The sequence below is a fragment of the Solea senegalensis genome, linkage group LG3 (genome assembly GCF_019176455.1).
Source record: "Solea senegalensis isolate Sse05_10M linkage group LG3, IFAPA_SoseM_1, whole genome shotgun sequence".
In the NCBI taxonomy this organism is placed as follows: Eukaryota; Metazoa; Chordata; class Actinopteri; order Pleuronectiformes; family Soleidae; genus Solea; species Solea senegalensis.
The window spans coordinates 10,919,581-10,944,875 of NC_058023.1; the positions used below are offsets into that span (position 1 = coordinate 10,919,581).

Genomic DNA, 25,295 nt, shown 5'->3' on the forward strand with positions numbered 1-25,295 from the left:
TTACACTTTTAAACAGCATGTGTAATCATTGCATACGAACAACAAAAATGTCCAATCAGGCACACTGGGCATGCATGTGCTAGTGTAAACAGAAACTAGAATATAACAACAATTGTAAAGGTTTGGGAACGTGTGAGAATTCTATAGTCACATGCACAATTTCAATAATATAAAAGTCATTGGATTATATTGCCATATCCACTAAAGTAAAAGTTAATTGTACCAGTAAGGGACCTCCAGAGATAAATTTTACAGAAAAGATAAATATTATTCAGATAGTCATTCAAACATTAGTGATAGGTCTTGTATCTTCCCATCCCGAAGAAACTTAATGGGAATGTGTGTGTAAAAGGAGTAGACCCGAAAAAGGAGTATCATATTTTAAGAAAGATTGCTCATCAATCATTGTGCTTTAAGTAGAGGTTTCGAAAACCACAGTTACACAGAGACGACACACTGTAGATAATTGTTAACCTGTCTGGGTTATACTTGGCAACATTTTAGGGATGGAAATCTGTTCCTTGTACAGAAGAGTCATTATAGGAAAATGCTCCCAATTTGGCAGTATTGGTATACTTACCCTGACAAAATTATTTTAAAGTCTTCAGTAAAACCTTTCTATGTAATGAGGACAAGGACCAAATAATGACTAACTAGTGCAATGCAATCCAGGGTGTTGCAGAAGAGAGTGCGGACAGTCAGTTAATTGTGAGACACAGCAGGGTGGACAGCTGTGTGTGTTAGCATGATGGTTTCTGTCACAACACCATTCATCAATCTCAGCAACTCAACCAGGAACAACAGTGGAGAGAGATGGAGTAATACAGGGAAAAAGGCAGAAACTAATTTCACAATGTGATGCCAAATGGAAAGGCTATCAAGGCTGGCAAATTAGAAACCAATTCAATTATCCCCCACTCGCCTCTCTGTTGTGCTGATGAAACTAAGCACTGACAGAAACAATCTAGGCAATGACCATGCTCTAATCAGACACGCCATTCTGGGTAACTGGATGAGGAAAGCAGGTTTGATTGAGTGGGAGAAAGAATAACAAGAGCAGTAACAGTCTGAGAGCCAGTTGGATGGTGCTGGCCTCAGCCTGGCTTAGCCTAATTGTTTATATTCATCGCCATGGCAAGTTTAACAGTTTCAATATTTAAATTGCCTGTTTTATTTTTTTTGGTGTGTGGTTCAGAATACACCAAAAGCTTGTTTTAAGATCAAATGATAATTTTGAGGGTACTAACCACTACATGTACAATCACATGTTCTGCATAATATGAAATGTAAACTAAAATGGAACAAACTGAAGAAATGTTAGCAAAAATGCCATTCAGTTTTTGGTCAGACATAGGCTGGGAAAATAACACCCGGTGTCCCACGGGAGGACATCTTAGAACAGTCAGCTTGGTGTTCATCCTCCTTCTACAGTGAGGAGATGAGAAACTGTGGCAAGTCCACACCTTTGCAGTGCTCCAGGGTGACAATGCTCAGCTGTAAATGTGCTAGTTTACCTGTGGAGGAGACTGCAGAGAGTTGAGACCTCCCAGGGCTGAAGGAAGGACACGCTGTTCTCAGTCCTATCTATCAGCAGCTTTCCTCCCAGTGGATGCGGAAGAACACACTGAGGCTGTAAGCTGTAAATGTCATGCTTGCATTGAAAAGTACGGATGAAATTCACACCAGAGATGAACCATCCCAGAGTCCACATGGAAGTGGTTTGAAACCACCAGAGTTTGGTTCTTTGATTCGAATCAAGGGTCTCAAACTGCTGCAGTCACATGAACCCAAACGACCTTTTCTTTGACTGTCTTATGTACTTTAGGCAAGGCCCTTGCCATCTTGTGTCACCATGCCTTTAAAGCAGCCTGGGGAATTGTTTCACATTTTGAAGCAGAATCTTACTACACAAATTAAGAAGAAATACAGACTTTCTGGCACGTGAATTGGAGTGAGACAAGAAGTCATCTGTTTGTTACAATCTGCAGTCTCACGATTAGATGACCACTCTAGAACTTTCGCTAATATACGGTGAATATTTAAATAAAAACTTGGCTCAAAAATCACCGATCAAATCACACTATCGCTCTCTCCAAGTTGAACACAGAAGACATTGGACTATTGATAATTTTCACTATTTATTATGGGTTTACAGAAAAGATCTATTAAACAATGGCTGATCATTACAAAGAAAATAATCTTCAGGTTTATTGTTAGGACTAGGTTTTTAAGTGCAGGGTTAAACTAAACCAGTGGATTACATCAAATGCAGCTTAGTGGCCATGTTTATTTTTTAAATAACCAAAATCAGATGTTATTTTATTCCTTTGCATCAACAACAACTTGTATCCAGTGGTTATTCTATGATTTACTAGAGTAATTCAATTTTTTGGTATAGTTCTGTCAGTTAATCATGTTTGGATGTTTTGTGGGATGCCTTTGAGCAACTAGAAAAACCGGCATGAAAAATACTGCTGCTTTCAAATTTAAAAAGATGTGGAAAGAGTGATATTACAGTGAGTTTCTCCTCATCAACTATTGGTCTGTTTAGGTTGCAGAGAACCTTTTCGGACCTGATCCTAAAACCTGAGATGATTGTGGTACTTTAAAACGTTTTCAGTCTCTAACCTGGCTTGCGGGCTCTGTTCAAAATTATGATGAGACATAAAAAGCTGTTTTTTACAAAATTATGTCACGAAGTGGAAGAGATCGCGTGAGTTATGTAATTTTTGAGAGATATACATGAGATCATTACCTCACTAACTGAGCACAGGGAATCCATGGCACCATTTCTGTGGCTGAGCATTGATTTGGAAATAAACAAATGTAATAGTGTGGTGAAGTGCAGAGCTTTTCCTGACTCCAGACTGGCACGTTGAAAGTGCTTATATGTAGGGAATGATTTGGGGACTGTCGCCCTCATAAAGCATCCATGAAAATGTATCCCATCTTGTCCAGACTTAGCTCAGACCACACTGCACACACAGACGCTGCATTTTCCTTTGTTATGTTGACTGGTGTTGCTGTAGTTGCATTTCTTCCTCATGCTTCTCTCTCTCTCTCTCTCTCTCTCTCTCTGTCTTCCCCCCATTTCTGCTTTAGAGGCATTTGTTTGTCTTGGCACCAGTTGGTGGTGGAGATTTCCTCTAACGGAGGAGGTAACTGGAGCAATGTCAGTGTTTGTTGAACAGATTAATGGAGAGGTTTCAACTTATTGATTGTTTGTTCTGGACTCAGCCCTCATCGGTAAGATAAATTATATTATATCTCATGACATCAAAAGGAAGCACAAGCTGGGAGGTCATATGAGGAGGCACTGTGAGGAGACAGTTTGGGTTGTATGGCTCAGCGATCATTGGCCTGGGTTACCTTGGATTTCAACAAAAGCTATTAACCTCAACATAAATCAAGAGTACTTTGGAGCATGAGATGATGCTGCATATACTGTACTTATTCTCCAAAACAAACTCACAAAAATATATACACAAATATGCCGTTGCTGGGAGACACCTGCGTTTCGTGTGAGGATACCCTCAAATGAAACCCATTTGTATGTTTTTGTGTTATTCGTTCAAAATTAGTTGGGCGTCTAAGGCGCTCACAATCGACTCTTGGGGGATACGTTTCTTGCCAGCACTCAGTATTTCAAACATGAACTGATTACAGTTGAAGCAAGAGTGTATTTCTTGCTAAGGCTGAAATCAGAAACTGAAATCTTGCACAATCAAACCTGGGACATGTTAAAAAATGTTACGTAAAACTCAAACAAAGAAAGTAGGATGTAGGCTTATTTGTGGGCTCACACTGATGTAACAATTACTTACTCTTAGCAATTTACACAAACATGCATTCGTACAGACTGTCAGATAAAGACATACAAATACACACACACTCACCAAAGAAAACAAGCCAATGGAATCTGGCAGTGTCAAACTCTAACCTCAGCATAGCAAGTGGTTTACTAATAGACCTATGTGCCTTAGTTCATAAGAACATGTTATTTTGTTTGCCACTACTGGCTCTTTTAAATACTTTTGGTTGCTGCAGGTGCCAAATGTATGATGCTTTTGGTAAATTGTAATATTAACGTGCCAAAATAAATCCATATCTTTGAAGGGCTTGTGTGATTTGTGTCTTTAATTGCAAAGCTGTTGACTGTACATGGTTTTGAGAGCATGCAGTGGGATTTCAGAAGTGTGAAGTTAAGTTGTTGTTTTTCATGTTTGTTTGTTTTTTTCATTAAAATTACAGTTCAGTTACTCATCAAACCCAGTTTACTGTTAACTGTTTAAATACATGCTGATACCTCACACTAGCACATGTCAGTAGTGGATTTAAGATGTTTTAATATTAATTCTGATTTTATTACCTTGTCTGTCCAGAGACCACCAAGTTTATTTCCAGCTGTAGCATATTCCATGAAACCAACACAGAAAATATATGAAATCATCCTTGTTGATATATGCAATTCTTAAATGCTGATGTTTACTTGGATTCACTGGTTGAAAAGAAATATTTGTGCTGCCAAACTTTCCTCTATTCTGCCACCTGCCACATCCTGGCATCATCCTCACATTTCAACATCTGGCTCAACAATTGACCATGAGTGTCTGAAGCACAGTCTGGCCCTCTGTTCCAGGAAATGTGATGGTGACACAGTGCTGATGAAACACTGAGTAGAATAGGATTTGAGTTATCTTGTGTATCTTTTAAAAAGTGCTTATAGAACACTTAACAACACTCATTAACAACACAAATGGCACTGTTGGTTTTAATGTATATATTATTAAACTGAAGTTAACATGCCTCTTACACAAGAACCATTATACAAATTATGCATTTTTTCAGACAGAACTGTACAAGTTCCATTATCAATGCACATACATATGATGGCAAATCTTAAAATCCAATACAACGGTTCCATAGAAATTGTAGTTTTCAATCTAATGTTTCAACCAGTTTTTCAACAGTAGAATCCACTTTTCCAACAGCATTTCCAGCTGAAGCGCAACCTGCTGCAGTTGTCTCTCTTTACTAGCACCATGTTACTGATTAGCTCTCTCCTTGTCTCCATCAGTCTTAATGTAAACTGGATCACTTCCTTTGCACATTGCGCAGCCTCAGTTAGGTCTGATAGTATTGCTTGACAGAGCCCGTTTTCAGATGGAGGTCTTTTCTGTTCACAAAGACCACATGGAGGCAGAAATAACATCAACAACAACCAAATCACTAAAAGTGATGCACTGCAGCTTTAATTAGCAGATGTAATTATTATTTTACTTAAAATACAGCAATTAAATTATGGACTCATAACGGCTAAGAGACATAAGCAGCATCTTCAAATATATGAAGGAGCAATGGTTTCAGCAGCACAGACCACAGGAGCTGTTGACAGTCAGTTCCTGTCCAGCCTCACGCTTCATTGACCTTTCACCTTGCCAACAAAGAATTATTCTTCAAAGCCTCCCCGCCAAACGTTTCTGAACTCTCACTGACCCCGCCCCCTCTACTTTCATTACTTTCTCTCTCTCTCTCATACACACACACACGCATGGCTGTGTCAGCAGCACCTTTCAATTGCTGAGCAGTATTTTAAGTGAGAGCCAATCTGTGTGAAGGTGCATGCATGTTCATTTGTGAATGCACACTCAGTGGAAAGAACAAGAAGCATGTTCAAGTGAGTGAGCATGATGTGTGTAGGAAAGCGTGTGTTCACAGACATAGGTCTAAAGCTACCAAATGGTATAAATACGTGAAAATGCTTTATTTGAATGCTCAAATTAATTACATATTAGTCACGCAGTGGATAGAAACAAGCCTTAAGTGGAAGAGAACTGATGTCAGGTAAGTGACCTTTTTAGAGCAGTTAGTTTGACAACCTTAAATGTTATTATTTATTTCCTGGTATGACTAGTCAATATTTCTAATGTGAAAAACAAAAGCCATTTGGGGAGAAACATAAGTGAAGGGTTCTCAGTTCCAGTCTGGTTCCAGATGTCTGAATCGCCACCCACATCTTCTGCTTTTTCAGTGTTTGAAATCTGGTGTTGTGATCAGTGACGGCTCTTTCCACAGTTAGAAAATCAGTCGAAACAATCTGAGCTTTGTAATCGTCCTGTACCATTGCCAAAATCCATTCTAAAATGAAAGAGTGACAAGCATGGATAAAATTGATTCAGTTCTCTTTAAATTCTTATGGCGCCAGCCATGATACTCCTTCAGAACTATTTGTTGGACGGTCAAATAGTTTCAGAAACCCCCTCCCGCACATTTTCCTAATGATGGATTGTGAAAGATGGGTGTGGGTGTGTGGTTGTGTCTGGTTATTTCTGTAACTTCCTGAAGAAAACAAGGTGACATTCACACCCATGTCACGGTGTGATTCATCAGCTATGATGAGGTGAGAAAATTCGCAGGATTTGAACTTCTCTACTTCTGTCACTTTTCACCACACTATTCAAGTTCAATGCCATAAATGTCTTTCTGCAGAAACTGTCTGACAATGTGTTCAGTTATTCCTAATATGACACAACATTGTGTCCCCACTTTATTTCAGACAGTCAACTTTTCAATCCTCAGAAGGGCTGTAAATACTTTTGATTTCAAATGTGGTCTGACAACAAATAGTAGGACCTACTATACCTACAAGTATACCTTGGTTGTCATGTACTTGGCATGATGGCACCATTTCTGGAAAAGGTGACATCCCTGGTAGGTATGCACATTTCTTTAATCAATATGACATTTACTTTTATTTTCACCTCGGTTTCTGTGCTGAACACAGTATCTGTCATGACTAAGGAAATGCAAGCTCAAAGTGACATAAAATGCACCATATCAAAATACATTCAACAGCTTTGAAAATAGGGTGTATATCAAAAAGACAAGGTCAATAAAAGTACATTAAAAGTACTTTATGAGTGCATTAAATTCAGGTTATCTTACTTTGTGTGCTTTGGGAGCAGAAGTGGAGAAATCTGAAGATATAAGTTAACAGCTTCAACGAATTCCCCACATCTGATTTCTATAACAAGCCGACACTCCTCCTCACTGCAGTCATTAAATTAAAAACCTTTTCACTGGGGAACAATTATTTATATGTTCCAAATACACAAAAAAGGCACAGTGATGGATGTGTAGACCTGACGTAGAGAGGTCTGAAATTACACATGTTTCTGTTGAGGTGGTTTAATGGCATCTGTGTTTTACACAGCTAGGAAGTGTATAATGATTGCCCTCTCTCCTTTGCCGAGCTCATTCCAATGCCACATTTTTTTGGAAAAGGGGTGAAAATAGGAGGGTAATTTTAACCTCAGTCTTGCAAGAAGCAAGTGAACAATTTCTTTTGAGCCTGTACTCAAAGACAAAGCAGTGTTTGGTAATTTGCACTGTGGCAATGTGACTGACTGCTGATGCATATAACAGGAAGAGAGGAAGAAAAAAATAATAAAACACTTGATTGATGCATTGCCTAAGTAAAATGACACTTGTTGCAATGTCTCGCTGGCTTTTGCTATTTCCCCTTCTTTTCTGTATTTCTGCATTTTTAAGCTATGAATGTTGACATCTGAAGTCACTAAAACTAACTTATCAACAACCACATTCATTTTCAGTAAGATGTGTGGTCTGAGTGATGGCTCTGGTTATGTTTTCAATCTTCAAGCTCTGTTTAGCAGAGTGACCATATCCACTGTGAGCAAACTCTTGATACATCAAGTCTAAATTGGTGTCATGCCAAATACTGCTCATTGTATAGTTTTTAGTCAGTGTTTTTAACATACTATATGGGTGTCTCAATAAGGCTAAGGATGTTTTTTTGACCAGTGGGAAGAGTATATATTAGTATAAGAGTATATGCACATCATTTCTCAGTTTGTTTTAATATAATATTCAAAAGGTATTTATATGCCTTTATAGAGCAATTTGAATTTCCCACTGTCGGTATGATGCTATATCAATACACTTGACTCATCTTAAGAAACGAGGCCTTGAATCGGTGCTCGCCATGGCTGTGATTTCATACATTCATACATAATCATACATTTCCTTGAACACACGCAGTGTTTTCCACTGACTTCAGTCACCTCATTTTCCTTCAATAATTCTTTCTCTAACAAGAGTTGCCGGTTTTAGCCACAGAAAAGCCCAGTTATTTGAATGCAGCAGCTTTCCATAGCTGTCCACAGTGTCCAAACTAGTCCATACTGTGAACACTGATGTCAACAACTAAAAAAAAACATGAGAGCAAACCCCTCAATGTTGGACTATAGGCATAACCCACAGACAGACCGCACAGCAGAGTGGAAGGTGACAGAAATCTGTCCGTCAGAAATCACCAGGTGGTCTGAGTCAAATAATTTATCAGCAATCAATGACAATGTTTCAACAGAGTCTAGAACAAAGAACACTTTCACGCCGCAATTTTAAACAGCTCGACTTCGAAACTCTTTAGTCTGTCTAAAAGTTGAACGCACTCTTGACGTACTGTTCACACACATCATCCATATCCATTTCATATCCATTCAGCGCCTGCCAGATCCCTCATCCAACATCATTCACTTTGTGCAAATACTTTGTGTTAGACGTTGTCTCAACATTGACTAGTTTGTTCCTGACAGAGGAAGAAGACCAACCAGAAAAAACATCAGATAAAAGTATATATCTGCTTAGGTCTTATATTGGCAAGTCTGTGGCTGCTGTGGAGAATGCAGATGGAACCAGCTGTTGAAGGAAACCAGTAACCTTGGATTTGGGTTTTTTAAAAAGAGCTATTGGATTGAAAGATTTTGTTCCAAATGAGATATCCAACATTTGGAAAATCTATTAGAAAATGGTTCAAACCAAAAGGATTGAAAGAAATTGTGCTATTATCTTTTGTGAGACTGTAAATCACCACATGCTAGCCTTGAATGTTTGGTTAAAAAAATATTCACAGACAAAATAATGTAACCTTTAATTCATTTCTTCAATTAGGCTCCATCTGCAACTGCAAAGATAAGACTGCCCTATCTGGCAACTTATCTGTGAAGATCTACAGTCTGGTTTCCTAACAGGTCAACAATATTTGAGCCATGACTGCTGAACTCAGCCAAACTGTCAGTGTGCATTTTTCCGCTATAACTGGCTACCTGTCAACGCTTCCAGGGAAATGTGATCGTGGGAGAATTTTTAAAGGTGGTCTGTTATCAATACATGATGACAGAGAAGGGAGCAGAAACCTTTGAAAATAAATGATCTTTTAAAAATGCCAAACAAAGCATTTAAAGGTCCAGCATGTAACACTAAAAAGGCCGTATTGGCAGAAATTGAATAATAAAGTGTGTTTCTCTAAAAGTGATTTATCACCTTAAAATAAAAATAGCTTGGTTCTTGTAGTCTTTGTATAAGCCTTTCATGTGTAATTTAGGTGAAGGCTTTCCTTTGCATCACCATGTTTCTACAACAGCCTGAACAGAAAAAACAACCAGGGCGTCTGTTTCGAATTATGAAGGATAAGATGTCTACTCAACATAATTATTTAAAGCAGCAATAGACTATGAAGTTAAAATTACTTACACAGTGTAATGTGATACACAAATGACAACATCCAAGTTTATATTGATCTCCTATAAGCTTTTGCTTTCACTGTTATTCTTTTTGCCACTGGGACGGAGTTTTTGAGGAAAAATGTCTACTGCGTTATACTGGAACAAAAACAATGGGAATAGCATGCACACGCCGCTCTCTAGGGCTGCAACTAACGAGTATTTTAAGAACTGATTAATCTGTCAATTATTTTCTTGATCAATCGAGTACTTGTTTGGTCCGTTAAATGTCAGAGAATGTTGAAAAATGTTGATTGGCATTTCCCAAACCTGGAAATGTTCTCAAATGTCTCGTTATGTCCACAAACCAAAATTATTCAGTGTTAATGATTTCTTTGTTATATGGAGCAATGAAAAAGCCAATATTATTAATATAATAAGATATTATTAATAAAAATCCGACAGCTTGTTTTAATTATTAAAAAACACTGAAACGATTAATGGATTATCAAAATAGTTGATGAACTAATTTAGGAATGGATTAATAATCGAACTGTTGCAGCCCTGATGCCACCAAACGTGTTCTTAGTCCTTCATTTTATTTCTAAAATAGGAGCCATGTTACACCTTTTTTATTATTATTTACTATTTCTTGTGTGTGTCTTGTGTGTGAGTATGTCAGCCTCAGTGTGTCTGTGTATGAGATAATGGCCTCGGGTCTTCTCGACATTCAGAGGTCAGAAAAAAGGCCCCTCTTTCTGGAAAATATTCGGTATCTATTTCAGCAAGGAGGGCAGGGGTGAGTGGAGTGTGATGAGAGAAGGGAAAAGCTGTGCTGTTAAGTAACAAAGCCAAATACTGTCCATACAATAAGACAAAAGAAGACAGGGTGCAGTTCAATCAATGGGCAGGTTGAGGGCAGGTTGTACGCATCTTGAATTTATGTATTTAGTCTTCCCTATAAAAATAAACCACCTTTGAAAACAAAATATCAAATCCACTGTGTCAGCAAACAGCTTAATCTGATCCTGCTGCCTTTTCTCAGGGATGGATCCACCATGCAGCAACAGCAGCTCAGCAAGCACTACGTGTTAGGGTAAACTTCTAAGTTGACTGCTTGAGTTGAGGTGAAACAATCACAACAATAACCTGAATTAATTTAATCATTAACCGATAAGTAATTCATGTAGGAACAAAACCTTATTTGGTTCCAGATAAGCTGCAGTCCTCTGTTTAATATCAGGGAAAACAAGTTGGACAGTAATCAAGTAATTTGTTGCTGCTGACGTCACCTAGAAACCCAGGAAAATGTGCGGCCGTTTACGCAACCAGCATGCCAAAAAATATTAAGACAAAGTAATGTACAGAGAAATCAAAGAAGAAGTTGAGTCCTGTGAAATTGAGTTATTGTTGAATGGTGAAATAGTGTGATCCTTGGATCGAAGCTAATTTCATAAAAACAGCCAAGGAAATGTTAAAATATCACTTCAAAGCCCACAGTATCTTCCCTGGAAACTTTACTGTTAATGTCAATAATGACAGGGAACAGCTCAGTCACAATGTGTGAGAACACAATGTGCTTCAAAGCTGTTTTGGGATCGATGGACAGAGTTCTAAAAGGAAGAGAATGGAGAATATTTCTGCCATAATGATTCAATATGAGGAGGAGTGGAGGGGAACAGCCTGCTGAGACGAATGCATTTTTTCCTCCTGAACCCAAAACACACACTTCATGGACACAGTCATGTTGAGTCTATTGTGTCGATCACCGTGACATTGTCTGAATATTTTTCCAAATATGCCCTAAGCATCGAGGTGAGGTTAGCACCCAGTAAACAGTGTGCACATATGTGTGTGACTCAGATTAAAATATGTAAAAAAACGATCACATTTAATTATCTGATTACATTTGCCATATAGCGTGGCTTTTACTTTCTAATGAAAGTAAGTGAACTACCGCCAAATAAAATTATTCATTGGATGTGAATCAAAATCACTCAGCTCTTGACAGATGCTGGACAAGGCATCAGAATAGTAGGTGGTTGATGTCCATCTGCATTTAATTAAAAAATGCTGTCTTTATTCAAAACCATCTTTCACTTTCATGGGCTTCTTCCAATGACAACATGAGTGAATTAACTTAGAAACAAATCATATTTTTCTTGCTGTATTTTGTATTTTGAACATTTATAAAGTTACAGGTTCCATCTTTAAAAGCATAATGCTGCTCTCCTCTTACACTGATCTAATTTTAAGACTAAAAGCGTCTGTTGAAGCGTCCTAATTAACCATCTCACAGATTTATGAAGTGCTATATACAGTAACGGTGGTGACCCACATCCCACTGTAGACTAAAAAAAATGAAAATATAAAATATGCTGTCTAGGGTCTGTGGACGTTCCTGTCTGGCCTTAGTCTTATCAGCTGGTTGGTGAAGCAGCCTGTCTGCTCCATTCTTCTCTTTCACCCATCCCTGTCACAGACCCTCTGATACTGAGGAGGAGGAGGCGACGGGGCCGAATAGAAGGAAGAAGCAGATGCAGTGAGTGGGAGGAAATGATTAAGGGTGAGATGGCGGGAAGTGGCAGTTGCGCAGACAGGAAACAGAGTCTTTTCTTATCATCTTATCACGACTGAGTCCAGCCTTGGGGACCAGATCAAAGAGGTGCACCTTGCTTTCATTTGTTTGCATCCACCCTTTGGTAGAATTGCAGTGGTTTGCTTCATTCCTACTACGCTTTGCTTATACTAACAGTTTAGTTCAGATTTCTCAAAAACTGTCTGTTAGAACTCAACAGCCTAACTTTTTTCCAGTGTTCCTTGAATCCTGCCTTATGAAATAAGGCAGGGAGTCTATGCTAGTATGCGTTTTCCATCTGTCATATGAACATTGCCCATTGCTTTCCTATGGTCATTATTGTTGAACAAGAAATATCAAAGATGTGACAAAGTTGATTTAAATCCTAAAAATTAAATTCAAGTGGTGATGAGCACTTTCATCTGTTCAGATGCTTGGTATTGAGGATGCCATGAGGTCTTGAGGCAATAAGATCAGAAGCACAATATTCATGCTTAAGGAAAGTTGTCGAACCGGTCAGATAAGACTGAACACTGGGGAAAAGAAAAACAATAGTGAGTGAATACCAAATCGAAAGGTTTCTGAAGATCAACTTACTGTTGGCAATATTTTCCAGCAATCAGGTGACGGTGATGGTGTTTATTTCCCACCTTTACTTAATCTGTTCTCTACTTCTATTTACTGGTTATTCAGAAATTCAGTCAAATGCTCGGACTCTAAAACATGACTGCAAGTGTGTGTGTGTCTGTTCAGAGAGGCCAAGAATGTACAGGATCTCTACAATTCATCTCAACAGGCCTAATATAAACAAGTTACACCAAGCTCATTTAATCTAATAGACAATGTTTTGAAAAACAATACTGCATATTATGGCTGTAATGCGTCAAAGCTGACGAAGATGACATCCCCCTGCCTGAGAGACTGCTGGGGGAGGTCTGCAGCTCTGGAGGAGAGCATAATGGAAAGGCATAGAAACGGAAGAATTGAGGAAAAAGTAGCACTGACCCACGGGAACGAGACAGGGCCCTCACGATCCCAGCCCTCCATATTTGTTTCGCTTATTGTGGCCTGGCAAAGCTCAATGAAGAGAGACATCGCCTCACATGGAGTCGTATGCAGTGTGACTGACAAGTGACCTCCATATTTTAAACCATCAACTTGGACTACACTGGACAAACACTGGCTTTGAGTCAGATTAAATGGAAAAAGAAATTGCAGTTTTGCTCGAAAAAAGCTGTATAACTCCTACACTTTTTAATAAAAACGGTTTAAAAAAAATAAAAGGTAAGAAATGGAACATTGTGCTTAATTTTACATCCACAAGGACTACTTTAAAGATGTGAAACTTCCACAAACTTTCCTGATTGGTCCAGCTTTCATGTTATTGTCCTAAAACTCTTTTTATCCATTTATAGTGATTCTAGACACATACAGTAATTCTATAAACGCAAGTGCATGGCACATTCTCACACAGACACACTCTAGTTTCAAGTCTATAATATGAACTGTCTGAGTTATACATCATGACAACCGTGTAAAAACATGCAGCTGCAACGTAAACTCTGTGTGCGTGAGTGAATCTGTGTGAATAATGAGCATGAATGTGTGCTTTCCTGGTGAGCCATGCACACCAAGAGGCACTGGAACTCTTCACTGAGAAAGCAGAGGAAAAATGACACACCTGTTATTCCAAGTTTTACAGCTATCAGTCCTAGAAACACAAAGGCTGAGCAGAAAGATCCTTTTATAAAGTGACACATTTTAATGCTAGTAAACTACTCACTCACTTCAGACAAAACACAACACAACTAAAAAAATGAAAACAATAGCCACTGGAAAGAGCCACATTCCTCCTCAATCCAAGGCTTTCCCCCTTCTTTTTTCCTCTCGTTCATCCATCTTTTTCCCCAACTCCTCCTCTTTCATCATCTCTCTTCACACGCTGCCCATGTGTCTGTGTCTTATGCAACTGACACCGCAGGTTTCTTGCTCAGTGATTCTTTGCCAAAACTGAGTCTGTCTTTAGAGGGTGTTGGGGATTTATCTGGTAACACATGGCAAGACCCAGAGGTAAATCTTCAGAATGGAGATGAATGACAAGACAAGAAAACGAGCGACGGCGGGGATTTTTTTACTGCATGTTACAAATACAATAATTTCTCTCCCTGTATTATTTAAAGCACGCCATATTTAGAGCAACAACAGAAATACCTAACTAAATTCCAGCATTAACTTGAGTGCAAGAAAGCCAGCAGAATAAAATGAAAAGCTTTAAAGATGTACTGGCCTGAGTTTATTTGGCATTTTTGGTGTGGAACATAACATGAGAGCTGAAAAGAAAGACTTTTTCAGAGCAATTACAGAAGAAGAAGGGGGTGTGACCCTTTTCTGTCTCTGGTACAGTACTGGTCTTATTCCTCAAGTGCCTGAAAACATTTAAACATTTACTTTAAGTCACCAGTCAGTGCCCCCTTTGTAAGACACAGAAGATAATTATGTCTGCTGCGAGGCTGAAGAGAGACAGATACAGTAATGAAATGCTGTGAATTGTCACAACAAAGAGCTGCACTCTTAATAATCACATAATGTATTGACATGTACCCTCATCTACTTTGTTTCATACACAGACAGACCGCTGTGCTGGTTTTCATCAGTTTCACAGAGACAGGATATCAGACCTCAGTGTTTGACTGACAACATTTAAAGTTGGCAGGTAATGTTCAAATATGTAGGGCTGTTGGTATTGAATTGGAAACAGTGTCAAAATACTTCAAATGATGTGCAGTACTAAAGCTCTCAGTATGCTTCAAATAAAAAGCTTACCATATTGTCAGTTTTCAAAACTCTCTTTTCTCTGGTGGAACTGAATCAATGCGGTCTCCATGTGTGAAACAGACAAAGTATCCGTCCTGTCACACCGCAACCGGCCCGGGTTCACAGTGAAAGTCTGGATGTGAACATATAGCTTTTGCTCCTTTCTCATCACTGTACAGCTGACCAATCACTGCTTGACAAAGGTGTTAATGTCAGATCTTTGGTTTCAGAAAGTCACACAAATGGTCAAACACTGAGCCCCCTTTTTTAACACTGTAAAAATATTGTGTAACAATATTGTAAGCAGTTCAGACCGAGTTTTAAGGCTGCATTTGAATAAGGCCATTCAGTAAACTTTTGCCTTTAGATGTGGTCAGATGACACATCAAAGAACCCAAGTCTCTTGCAGCATGATACCATATGAGAGAGGGAATGACAAAGCGCCTTATTCATTTAAGACAGATAGATTTTAAGTGTATAAATAAGTTTAACACTTAATATAATATTTGCTTAGGCCAAATTTTCCAATCATTTTGGTAGCTGCATGCGTTGATGCATTGAACCTACTGCGTGATGTATGAGGTGAAAAGAGAGAGAGATGAAGAGGAGAGCTCTTGTCTCTACATGCACGGCTGGTGGAAAAATGTCTCTCTTAATGGATTCCAGCTTTCTACAGCGCTCAAAACAGCCAAGACCAGCCAAGGGAATAAAATATGGCATCATTATTATTTTACAGCAATTCTCAATTATACCGTCCCTCATTTTTTTTCTTCTTCTCTTTTTTTTAAACAGATCCCCTCACATCATATGAATTTATACACGCATGCACACGCCAATAATTGTCCCTTCAAACCAAAGACAGAGATACATGGTGGTACAAACACTGTACATGTAAGGGCAAAAGCACAAAATCACTGTTTACGAGCACTCATACACATCACAAAATTCCCACTTCAACACAAACACACGTGCACACACGCTGAGAAGGAAGCCCAACACTCCAGTCAATACATGATGACAGGCAGATATGTGTTAGCAGACCAATCCTTTAAATGGCTAAATGAAAGAGACGACAAAGACCCATTTTCAGACAGATGACCAAAAAAACATTCATAGCAAGTGAAAAATCACAGACAAACTGTTTTTTACTTTTATACATCACTTCCTTAATCATGCAGACACAGTAAATGTCAAACTAAATCCATCAGCAATGGTTTCTGGAATACGGTTGATGTGCCGCTTCTCGCTCTGTATCTGTTAGGCTCGTTTATCTTCCAAAAACAATATTCGCCTGTGTAGACGGCACGTAGCTCTCTCATTACTCTTACATCGCTCACGTCAGCCTATGGACTCTCAACATGCAGCTGCCACACTGGAGAGAAATACTGTAGATTGTTTGTTGGCCGTTATTGGTGGTTAGTAGTATGCCCTGTCATCTCTGAATGAATGAATACTACATCGCTTGATAAATGATTTTGATTAGTCACCTAAGTTCACCCAGAAAGCATTTTCTTGGTATTGTTGTGGTCTTTGGAGGCTGGGACATGGCCAGTAGGCTCTTTATCAGCACTTAACTAAGGAGAGTGAGATGAAAATCTGCCCTGAGGGCCAAGCTTTCAGCACTAAGCCAAAGGATTCAAACCAAGGCTATTAGCTTTAAACAGGAATGAAGTGGAGGGTATAACTGCCAAAAGCCATCTTACCTGGCTTTTTGTCTGAAAAATTAGGCTGATGTGATGCATTTGTGGAACGCTAAAGAATGTCAAATTAATTCAATTATCTAATCAGACAATCTTAAGGCATAAGTGTAAAGCTTGAAATCCTCAAATTCAACAAAAGCTTTGGTTAATCTACAGAGATGTTCACACAAAACAACCTCTATGGTTAGGACAAAATGTGGGGGAAAACAAAAACTGACCTGAACTTCAGTTTTGTAGAAGGAGAATGCCTGTCAGCTTAAAAAATAACTGTTTTAAGCTGACAGGCCACTGTAACTCAGACAACCATAGTTACCACCACATCAGGTTCCTCTCCTGTCAGCCAAGAACAGAAATCTGAGGCTGCAGTGGGCTCAAGATCAACAGCAATGGACACATGAGCCTGGTCCTATCCAGAGATAAAAGGCTCAAAATTTTACATCAGCAGCATGAAGCTTTGGACCCAATCTGCTTTCTGCCAACAGTCCAGTAGGGCTGGGTATTTCCAGCCCTATAACCTTGTGATAAAATATATCATAATGCCATGATACGATACAGGATGCAATCATTTTGAACAACAACCATATCCTGCATGATGTCTAATGACCTCTGCTGCCACCCACTGGCTTTATTCTGCCTTGCATCTTAGGTGACGATGTCTCAAGACTATCATCAGAGCATTTGCTGCTGTATCAACTCAGTGACACCGCAAGTGATACATGCATTAGCAAGTTGCACCGCACAATATTTGGATTTCTTTTTTAGAACAGCCCTACAGTTCTGGGTGATGGTGAAGAAAGAATGAAGAATGAACTGGAGTATAAAACCCAGAGTATGATGCTGGTTTTGTGGATAATAAAATATTGATTAATTAGTCTATTTTCTGTATGACAGACGGTCAAATGTTTCACATAACTTATGGATTCTTCCAGCAAGTTCTGTTGAGCTTGATCATTAAAAGAAAGCCAAAGTAGTATGTAACAAATTACATTTTAGATGTTTATCAAATCATCCTAAGGGAGAGAGGCACACACCTAAAAGGCAAACATTTGTCATTTTCTAAAAATCTAATAGCTAAACCTAATGTTTATCTACCTCATGATGGTCAGTGACTGGACTAAGTCTCTGCTGCACTTCAACCAACGTTGCGTTAAACACACCACATCAGTGACATTGTGCAGATGATGCTGCAGCAGCCAGCAATGAGCTGAGCTATTTGGGCAGCTATTAGCTCTGTTTTCATGTGGGACGGCATTCAAGTCTAAGAAGTTTGAATCTGTTTTCCGACTTTGGTGCACTGCAGTCATAACATAGACTTTGCATATTTGTCTCCCTGCCATGATTTCAACCACGTCTCCTTTCATCAGACTTTAAAATAACAGAAATCATTTAATAACATATGTAGCATTTATTAGCAAGTTTACAGAACCTGGCAGCACCTGAATTCTGTACTGTGTGGTCATTAAAATTAAAATAACTTCAGTGTATCACAAGGTCCAAACCAAGGGCAGATCTGAGGTGTGTGTGTTTATACATGACCAGCCCAATACCACCAACACCGTTTTTAAAGCTTGGCTGTTTGAACTTGACGGATGAACAGTGCTATATATCCTGGGCGTAAGTGTGTGCACGCTGTTGGGTGTCAGGCTTCTCAAATCAACAAACCATAAACAAGCCGGAATTTTGACCCCATGTAACCCCATATAATCCCCAAATACCTCTCTACAAGTTGTAATGCTTATATTTAAGAACGAAAACTGTCTGGCGTAAGAAAGACAGGCAAACGTGTTACTGTATAAGTTATCAATAGCACTGGGTTATCCAGAAAGCTGCTGAAGCTTCATGTACAAAAAATCCTTGACTTGATTTATACGTGTCTTGCTGTGTGTTCCACTTTTCAAAACCTCTGTGTGTGGGTGTGTGTGTGTCTATGCATGCATGCATGCATGCTCCTTCATATTTTCACTGGAAACTCCTAAACAATTAGCTGGCAAGTGGCTTCCCCTCTCAATCTACTGCTGTGCAATTTAGAGGAAGCAGGAGCAGAAGCAGCAAATCCATGCAGGGCCTCATTAACATCAACTTACTGAGCCAAAGTCACTCCCTGAAAACACAGCAGACTGCAGACAGAGCAGTTCACACACACACACACACAGTAAAACACTGCAGACACATACAGCTGAGGTTTTTGATGAAGAAAGCAAGGTGTAAGATGTAATAAGGGTATAAGGATAATTAAAATCTATTTAATGAAATTAACGTATTCATACACATGCAGACACTTCAGGAAACAAAGGCTAAGCCCCATGCTTCACTGGAATTAACATTAGAGTAACTTTCACTTTGTCTGACTCACCGCTGCTCTCTGGAAGGCTCCTTTGGTATAGGTACCTCCTCCTCTGTAGTTGATGGCTGGGATCTCCTTGTTGAACAGGGAACACTTGTGGTAGTGCGACTTGGGCGCTGTGATGTGGTCCACCCTTGTCACTACATGGGTCTTAGATGAGAACGTGACCAATGCCACCCGCGTGTTCTCAGGTGCAACGGGGAAGTCAGACAGCATTTTGCGTACAAATCTCAGCTCGCTCAGGAAGTTATTGGCCCCCACGCTGGATGACTCATCCACCAGGAAGACCAGATCCAGACAGGAGCTTTTCTCACGCAGCTCACGGACATTACGCTTGAAAGCCTGTCCAAGGCGCGCCACTTTGGTCTCTGCACTTTCTGACAGGTTGCCGGCTGATGAGGAAGAGGTTGTGAGGGGTGGCATTTGCCTGGAGCGGCGGGACTGCAGCTGGGGTTGGGATTGTTGGGCAGCAGACCAAGCTGTGGTCCATACATCCAGGAAGCACAGGACTAGAAGACAAGAAGTCCATGATAGTGTTAAAGAGCATCTTTGAGAAAGCATAGTGAGAGTCAGCACAACACCTGCACTGGAGGACTTAAAGTTTGAAGAATTAAAGTTGAAAATTTAAAAAAAAGAAAAGGAAAAAAAGAAAAAAAGGACCCGTCCAGAGTATTTCAATGAAAATATGTGTCTTATTGCTGCATCAGTGTCCACGGACACTGCAGATAGCAACAGTCCAGTGCAAAGTTCCTCAAAAGCATTGCTGAATTAAGAGGATTCTTCTTCTTCTTTCATTCAAAATGTATCTCTATTTCTTTTCCCCCGTCAGTGGAAGAAAACTACAGCCCTGTCTGGAAACCACTCACAGGTTATCTGCGTATCCGTCTTTCCAAAAAAAATAAAATAAAACTACAGTATACTGTGTGTGACTTTTTCCTTATATTCTCTACAATCTGTGTGTGAATATATTATTTAAAGTCTGTTAAGTGTCAGTAAAAATCAAGCCCTCTCATTGCCCTCCAGTCTGCCTCTTCCAGTCAATCTTGTCGTCTGTGCATCAGATCCAAACCCCCAAGCCTTGTCGCTCCTCTTCAGTCCCTGCGTGCTGAGCTGCCCCTCAGGCTCCTGTTTGCTTATGTGACGCTCCTGCCTGCACCGTCAGCCCAGCTCCGAATGCTCGTTCCCCTCTTCTCCCCAAATCATTTCAAAAACACACAGAGGAGGAGGAGAGGGAGGAGGAGGAGGGAAAAAGTTGAGAGACAGAGAGGGGGAGAGAGAGAGAGGGAGAGAGAGGGGGAGAGAGAGAGGCTGAAGGGAAAAAGGGGGCAGTCCAGCAGTGGCCGTGAAGTGAGTTTTTCCCCCTCTTCATCTCTCCTCCTCTTTTCCTCTCACCTCCCCCCTCACTATCTCTTTTGTGTGTGTCCTGTGCCCCCCTTCCTCCCTCTCCTCTCACTCTCTCTCTCCTTCCATCTGTCTACCTCTCTCGTCCTGACAGTGGAGTGAGGTTCGATGTCAGCAAAGCACCTCGCCTGTTAACTTGTCAACATTCCCAAAGAAAACATCAGCAACAGGCACTGTGATCAACTCCATATGTCCACAAGTGCATACTGGATGTGCACGCCAGATAACATCAGAGTCAGATCAAACGAAGTGAGAATGAATGGTGGGATGAAGGGTAGAGGGCAAAATGATTCATCAGATTTAAAACTCAGACAGGGTTTAGGAAAGAATATCAGAGGTTTGGAGTTTAAAGGACAGACTGTATTTACTTCAGAGTTAAGAAGCATTTATAACCTCTGCTCTGATGCACGCTTTCTAAAATCATTATTTGTCTCTCCTGTTTCTTGTTCATGAAAAAAATAAATCTCTCTTTGCTCTCTGGATTTGTCTACTTCTTCATGCACCATAGGACTCCCACTGCCAACTTTCTCTACATCACTTCACCATAGTTTTTGCCTCTCCCTTGTTCTACGTCTCTTTTTCTCTCTCTTAGCTGCCATGTTTTCCCTCAATGATTTTATCTGTAACTAAAACAAAAGGCGGCCGGTGTTACAGAGGCACACTGCCCCTATTAAAGCAAAAGATTTACAGCAAAACAGCTGCTTGCTTCACAAGGAGCTGCAGAGGCTCACAGAGACGAGAGAGGGTGAACGAGACGGGAAGATACAGAGAAACTGAAAGAGGCTGAACAAAGCAGAAAAAGACTGGGAGAGAGACAGATACATTAGATGGCCAAAAGTGTGTGTGGACATCCAAAAATCTCATACCAGACCATGAGTTTTAATCTGCTCTAACTGCATCTGCCCTTCTATGCTTACAAGACACTGGAACTAGGCAGCAGGATTGTGTGCTCTTTCAGCATTCAGAGATCTGAAGAGAGTAGAGGTCAATTCTCTGTGCAGTCATTCAACAGCAAGTGGGGAAATCATGTCTTCTATTGTGCAAGACAGAATAATAATGTTGAAAGAGTAAGTTCATTACATGCTGTAACATAACTTCCCCTAATAGGAAGTTTGGTCGTACCAAACCATTACTTAATGTACCTATCAAACTGTGAAATGTCAGACAATGGCAAAAACTGCGGCAAAATACCATCAAGATCAAAGAAAAACATTCGATCTCATACAACATACAGTCCTAACTCCAAATATTTAATACAATCACATAAGATAGAGACGTAATTCCTTACAAGTTACAGTACATGGCTGAAATTAAATAGTTGGTGTTTTGACTCAAAAACTAAATCCACAATTACAAAAATTAGCAGTTAACTGCCTAATTGTTCCAGCACCAAGAAGAACTAACAGCAGAAGGTGGGCAGGGCTGTCTACATACATTTGGAAATGGATTAAATTTAGAGAGGGGAAGCAATAAGAAAGAAAAAGTGAGGAAATAAAGACAAGAGACAAGAAGGACAAGAGACAGAAGGGTACGTCTGTGTCTGTGAAATCCAGTGCATTCACACTTGCACTTTTTTTTTGTTATTCCCTTTTAGCCAATATTTCTCCCTCTCTTTTTATAACAGCATTGGAAACTTCTGCACCAAAGAGGTGGGAATAAAGTGAAGTGTTACACTGGTCAGATAAAGTAGATGAGAAAGCAGCTGAGACACAAACACATAGAGACTTAGACACACACGCCCTGACCCAGAGCTACACACAGATGCAGATAGAGACAAGAAAACACACACACTTGCAAACTAACTCGTGGTGAAAGGGGGACGAGCACAGCTGCGACTTCCTGCTTTTTCAGCAGTGGAGACCCCATCATCAGACTTTCGTGGGGGTCCCTAAGGAGACAGCGGTTGGTGGATAAAGAGAAGGCTTCGGTGTGTGAGTGTGTGTATGTGTGTGTATGTATAAGTGTTGATGGGGGGGGGTGGATTGTGTGTATTTGGTCACAGTGTATATCTTGCCAAATCAGTCAGGGTGGGGCGCCCTGTTTGTACAAGGCCACCACAAATGTATCTGCACTTTTTGAGTAAAAGATTTAATATCTTTTGCAAAGTTCTAACACTTCACACAGATAACAACACCACTCCCACAACAAAGTGGGTCAAAGTGAAGACAGTGAAGACTTTCTCATCTTCCCTACAAGTCTTAAATCAGCCCTTTTGTTCTTCTTCTTAGGTTAAAATGTGCATGTTAGGCACAACAATAGGAAACAAATTAGACTGCTAAAGGCGTCCACCTCTTAAGTTTGAGTTAAACCATTAAAAATCCAAATAAAGCCGTGGGAATTGTCGTTGTTTTCAAAATATAAAATTAAACAATATACAAAAAGACAGGACAAATGAGCAAACATGGTCATTCAGTCTGCCACAGATTAAATTTAATGTCTGCCTTTCTTCGATCCCCAACAATTTAAGGCCCTTTTTTTAGACCCACACTTTCAAAACAAAAATTAAGACTTTTTCCCACAGCTGTGGCAAACATAAGATGATGGATGTGTACAAAGTGTTGCATGCTGGACATATATATATACTATACACATTTGCACTCATTTTGGTGATGGAAATTTTTTTTTATTTACAAAATTATTAAGTGTATCGAGTGTGTAAAATGTGGGTGAAAATGTGTTTGTAAAGTAAAGATAAAATACTAATACTTGAGGTTTAAGTTGTTGTTGTTTTTCCTTACCTTAGAATGTCAAACATGCAAATTCATCAATATGTTTTACATACTGCACCTAGGATTATATGCTCAAAATGTGTGAAGACTTCACATCGGCCCTGAACTGTTTATTCTCCTTCATAACCACACTCCAGTGTTGAAATAACAGCTTATTTAGTACATTGACAGATAATCATTAAAAGGGTGAACCTCAGCTCTGAGAATACTCACATCTGCTGTCTTCCACATCATTCCTTCCTCTCCTTCTTCTGCAAAAAGTAAAGAGACTTAGTTAGATGAACTCTCTGACACACATGCACACACCTGTTCATTTACCTTACTGTAATCTCCTGACTGCAGGCTAGATACAGTAGCTACAGATGACAGCCTATTCCTCATATTTCTTACCATGTTTTTTTTAACCTGAAGGATTTGGCAAAGTTTTGAGGAGGAGGATAACCTTTCCAAAAACATTCCTTCAGTGATTCACAGTTTGATCTAAGACCAGGTTAAACATGTTTCTGTTGCAAAGACAAAAGAGAAATCATTGTGCAAAATAGGCTCTCTTCACCCTATGGTTTAGTATACAGCCTTGAGATAATTTATACTACCAGTGACTTGTATATGCTAGACACTGCTCACTAGACACTTTCTCCTGATGTTCAGTTTGAATATCAGCAGACTCTTGAACATGTCTGCATACCCAAAATATCAAATTATCTCCATGTGTACCTAATAGTTGTGAGCTGTGTTGTGGATTTTGCATATAATTTATTTACTTTTTACACCTTTATGGTACTTTACAGGGTAAATGTTAGCAAGAAAATTAAATAAATAATAATAAAATAGACACAAGCTTTCTTTCACGGCAGCCATTTTGACAGTACACTGGTGGAAAAGCACAGGTGTTACAAATGACATTGATGGTACATGAAACTTAATTTATTCATTTGATTATTTACACCTGTGCTCTTATCGATATTATACCAAATTGGCTACTTTGTACAGTGTGATGGAAGCTAGAATTGCGAACTTCATTTCCCATGTGCCCCTGCGTTAGAAGGCACAGGGTATTTTTTACGAGAAGGCGCAGGTGTGTTTGATTTAATCACATGGTTTTCACTCTTGTCAAACATTTGGACAAGCAGACAGTCTGTGTAAAGAAGATTTACCATGAATATATATTAAAATAACACAAAAGCTAAACTACATACTTCTTGGTACTTACAAAATACTCTTGACTATGAAACATGCCTGTCTTTCAGCAAATTATTAGTGTCACTTTTCTTTGCTAACACATAAATGAAGAAGCGCTTAAGGCGCCAGTTGCATAATTGTTATGAGACTAGCCTCGCCTTTCAAGAGTAATTAACACTGAAAAGGAACCCTCTTTCTTACTGTTTTTAACGAAAAATGTCATCATTTGGGAATCTTAACAGAGCAAATAAAACAACCACAAATGAGCGCCAGGCTACAGTAAACCTAACAAAGTCTGTTTAATGGGCGACAAGCAAAATGAGCCACAAAAGACAAACCACTGCGTTTTATCTGCGTCAGTTATAAATGTTTTGAAATAAAAATAAAAGCTCACTAACCGCTTTACTGCCAAGAGTCTTCGCCATAGCTCAGTCAGTGCAAGTGTGGTTACAGGATGATATTACACTGCCCTCTGCAGGGGGCTCCAAGTCACTGCACTGTGACACCCTGAGGACGCAGTGATACCTTGTTGCCGCTAGATAGAGTCCTAACAAGACAGGTTTAGCTAATTCATTCATTCAGATTACATTATTAATCTGACCGTTGTGTAAATAAAATAAGTAAAACTGCAGTAAGTTAATACCGGGATATAAGTCTTTAACATTTTATTTAGCATTAGTCAGAAAAAGGAAACACTATCTCAGTTATAAATAAGTATGTTCATAAATGAAAAACCAGATACTAATGATATTTTCATAACATTAAATAAAATGAAAAGGTAGAATAATAACAAACAGAACTGGAATAATATACTATATGAGCAGGTGGGCAATTATATGAAATATTATATTAAATTATATTAAAATGATAAATGATTCCCGAGCAAAATAGAGGCTTTATGCAGGCTTGAGTGTAAAGTCGGCCCAAAGACAATGTTTTTGAGGGTGTCAACATCTCAATTTGAGTGGACTGATGGCTTTTTATAGCTGTCTCTGATGTTTCACAACCATGGTGTTGTAATGAGAA

At 39.4% G+C, this 25,295-nt stretch overlaps 1 protein-coding gene across 5 annotated transcripts in view; it reads right to left on the reverse strand.

Moving 5' to 3' along the window:
- The window catches only part of svep1 (sushi, von Willebrand factor type A, EGF and pentraxin domain containing 1), a 99,850-nt gene extending 75,150 nt beyond the window's left edge, over nucleotides 1-24,700 (reverse strand). For 3 of the 5 annotated variants that reach the window (XM_044022690.1, XM_044022693.1, XM_044022689.1), the window contains exon 1: nucleotides 18,970-20,158. In XM_044022690.1, the coding sequence (XP_043878625.1) occupies nucleotides 18,970-19,521 (552 nt within the window). In that variant the 5' untranslated portion in view covers nucleotides 19,522-20,158. Of the gene's footprint in view, nucleotides 1-4,369; nucleotides 4,541-18,969; nucleotides 20,159-23,303; nucleotides 23,342-24,667 lie in introns of those variants that run through there. The other 2 variants (XM_044022691.1, XM_044022694.1) reach the window with 2 other exon arrangements.
- Between the last annotated feature and the right edge of the window lie 595 nt (nucleotides 24,701-25,295).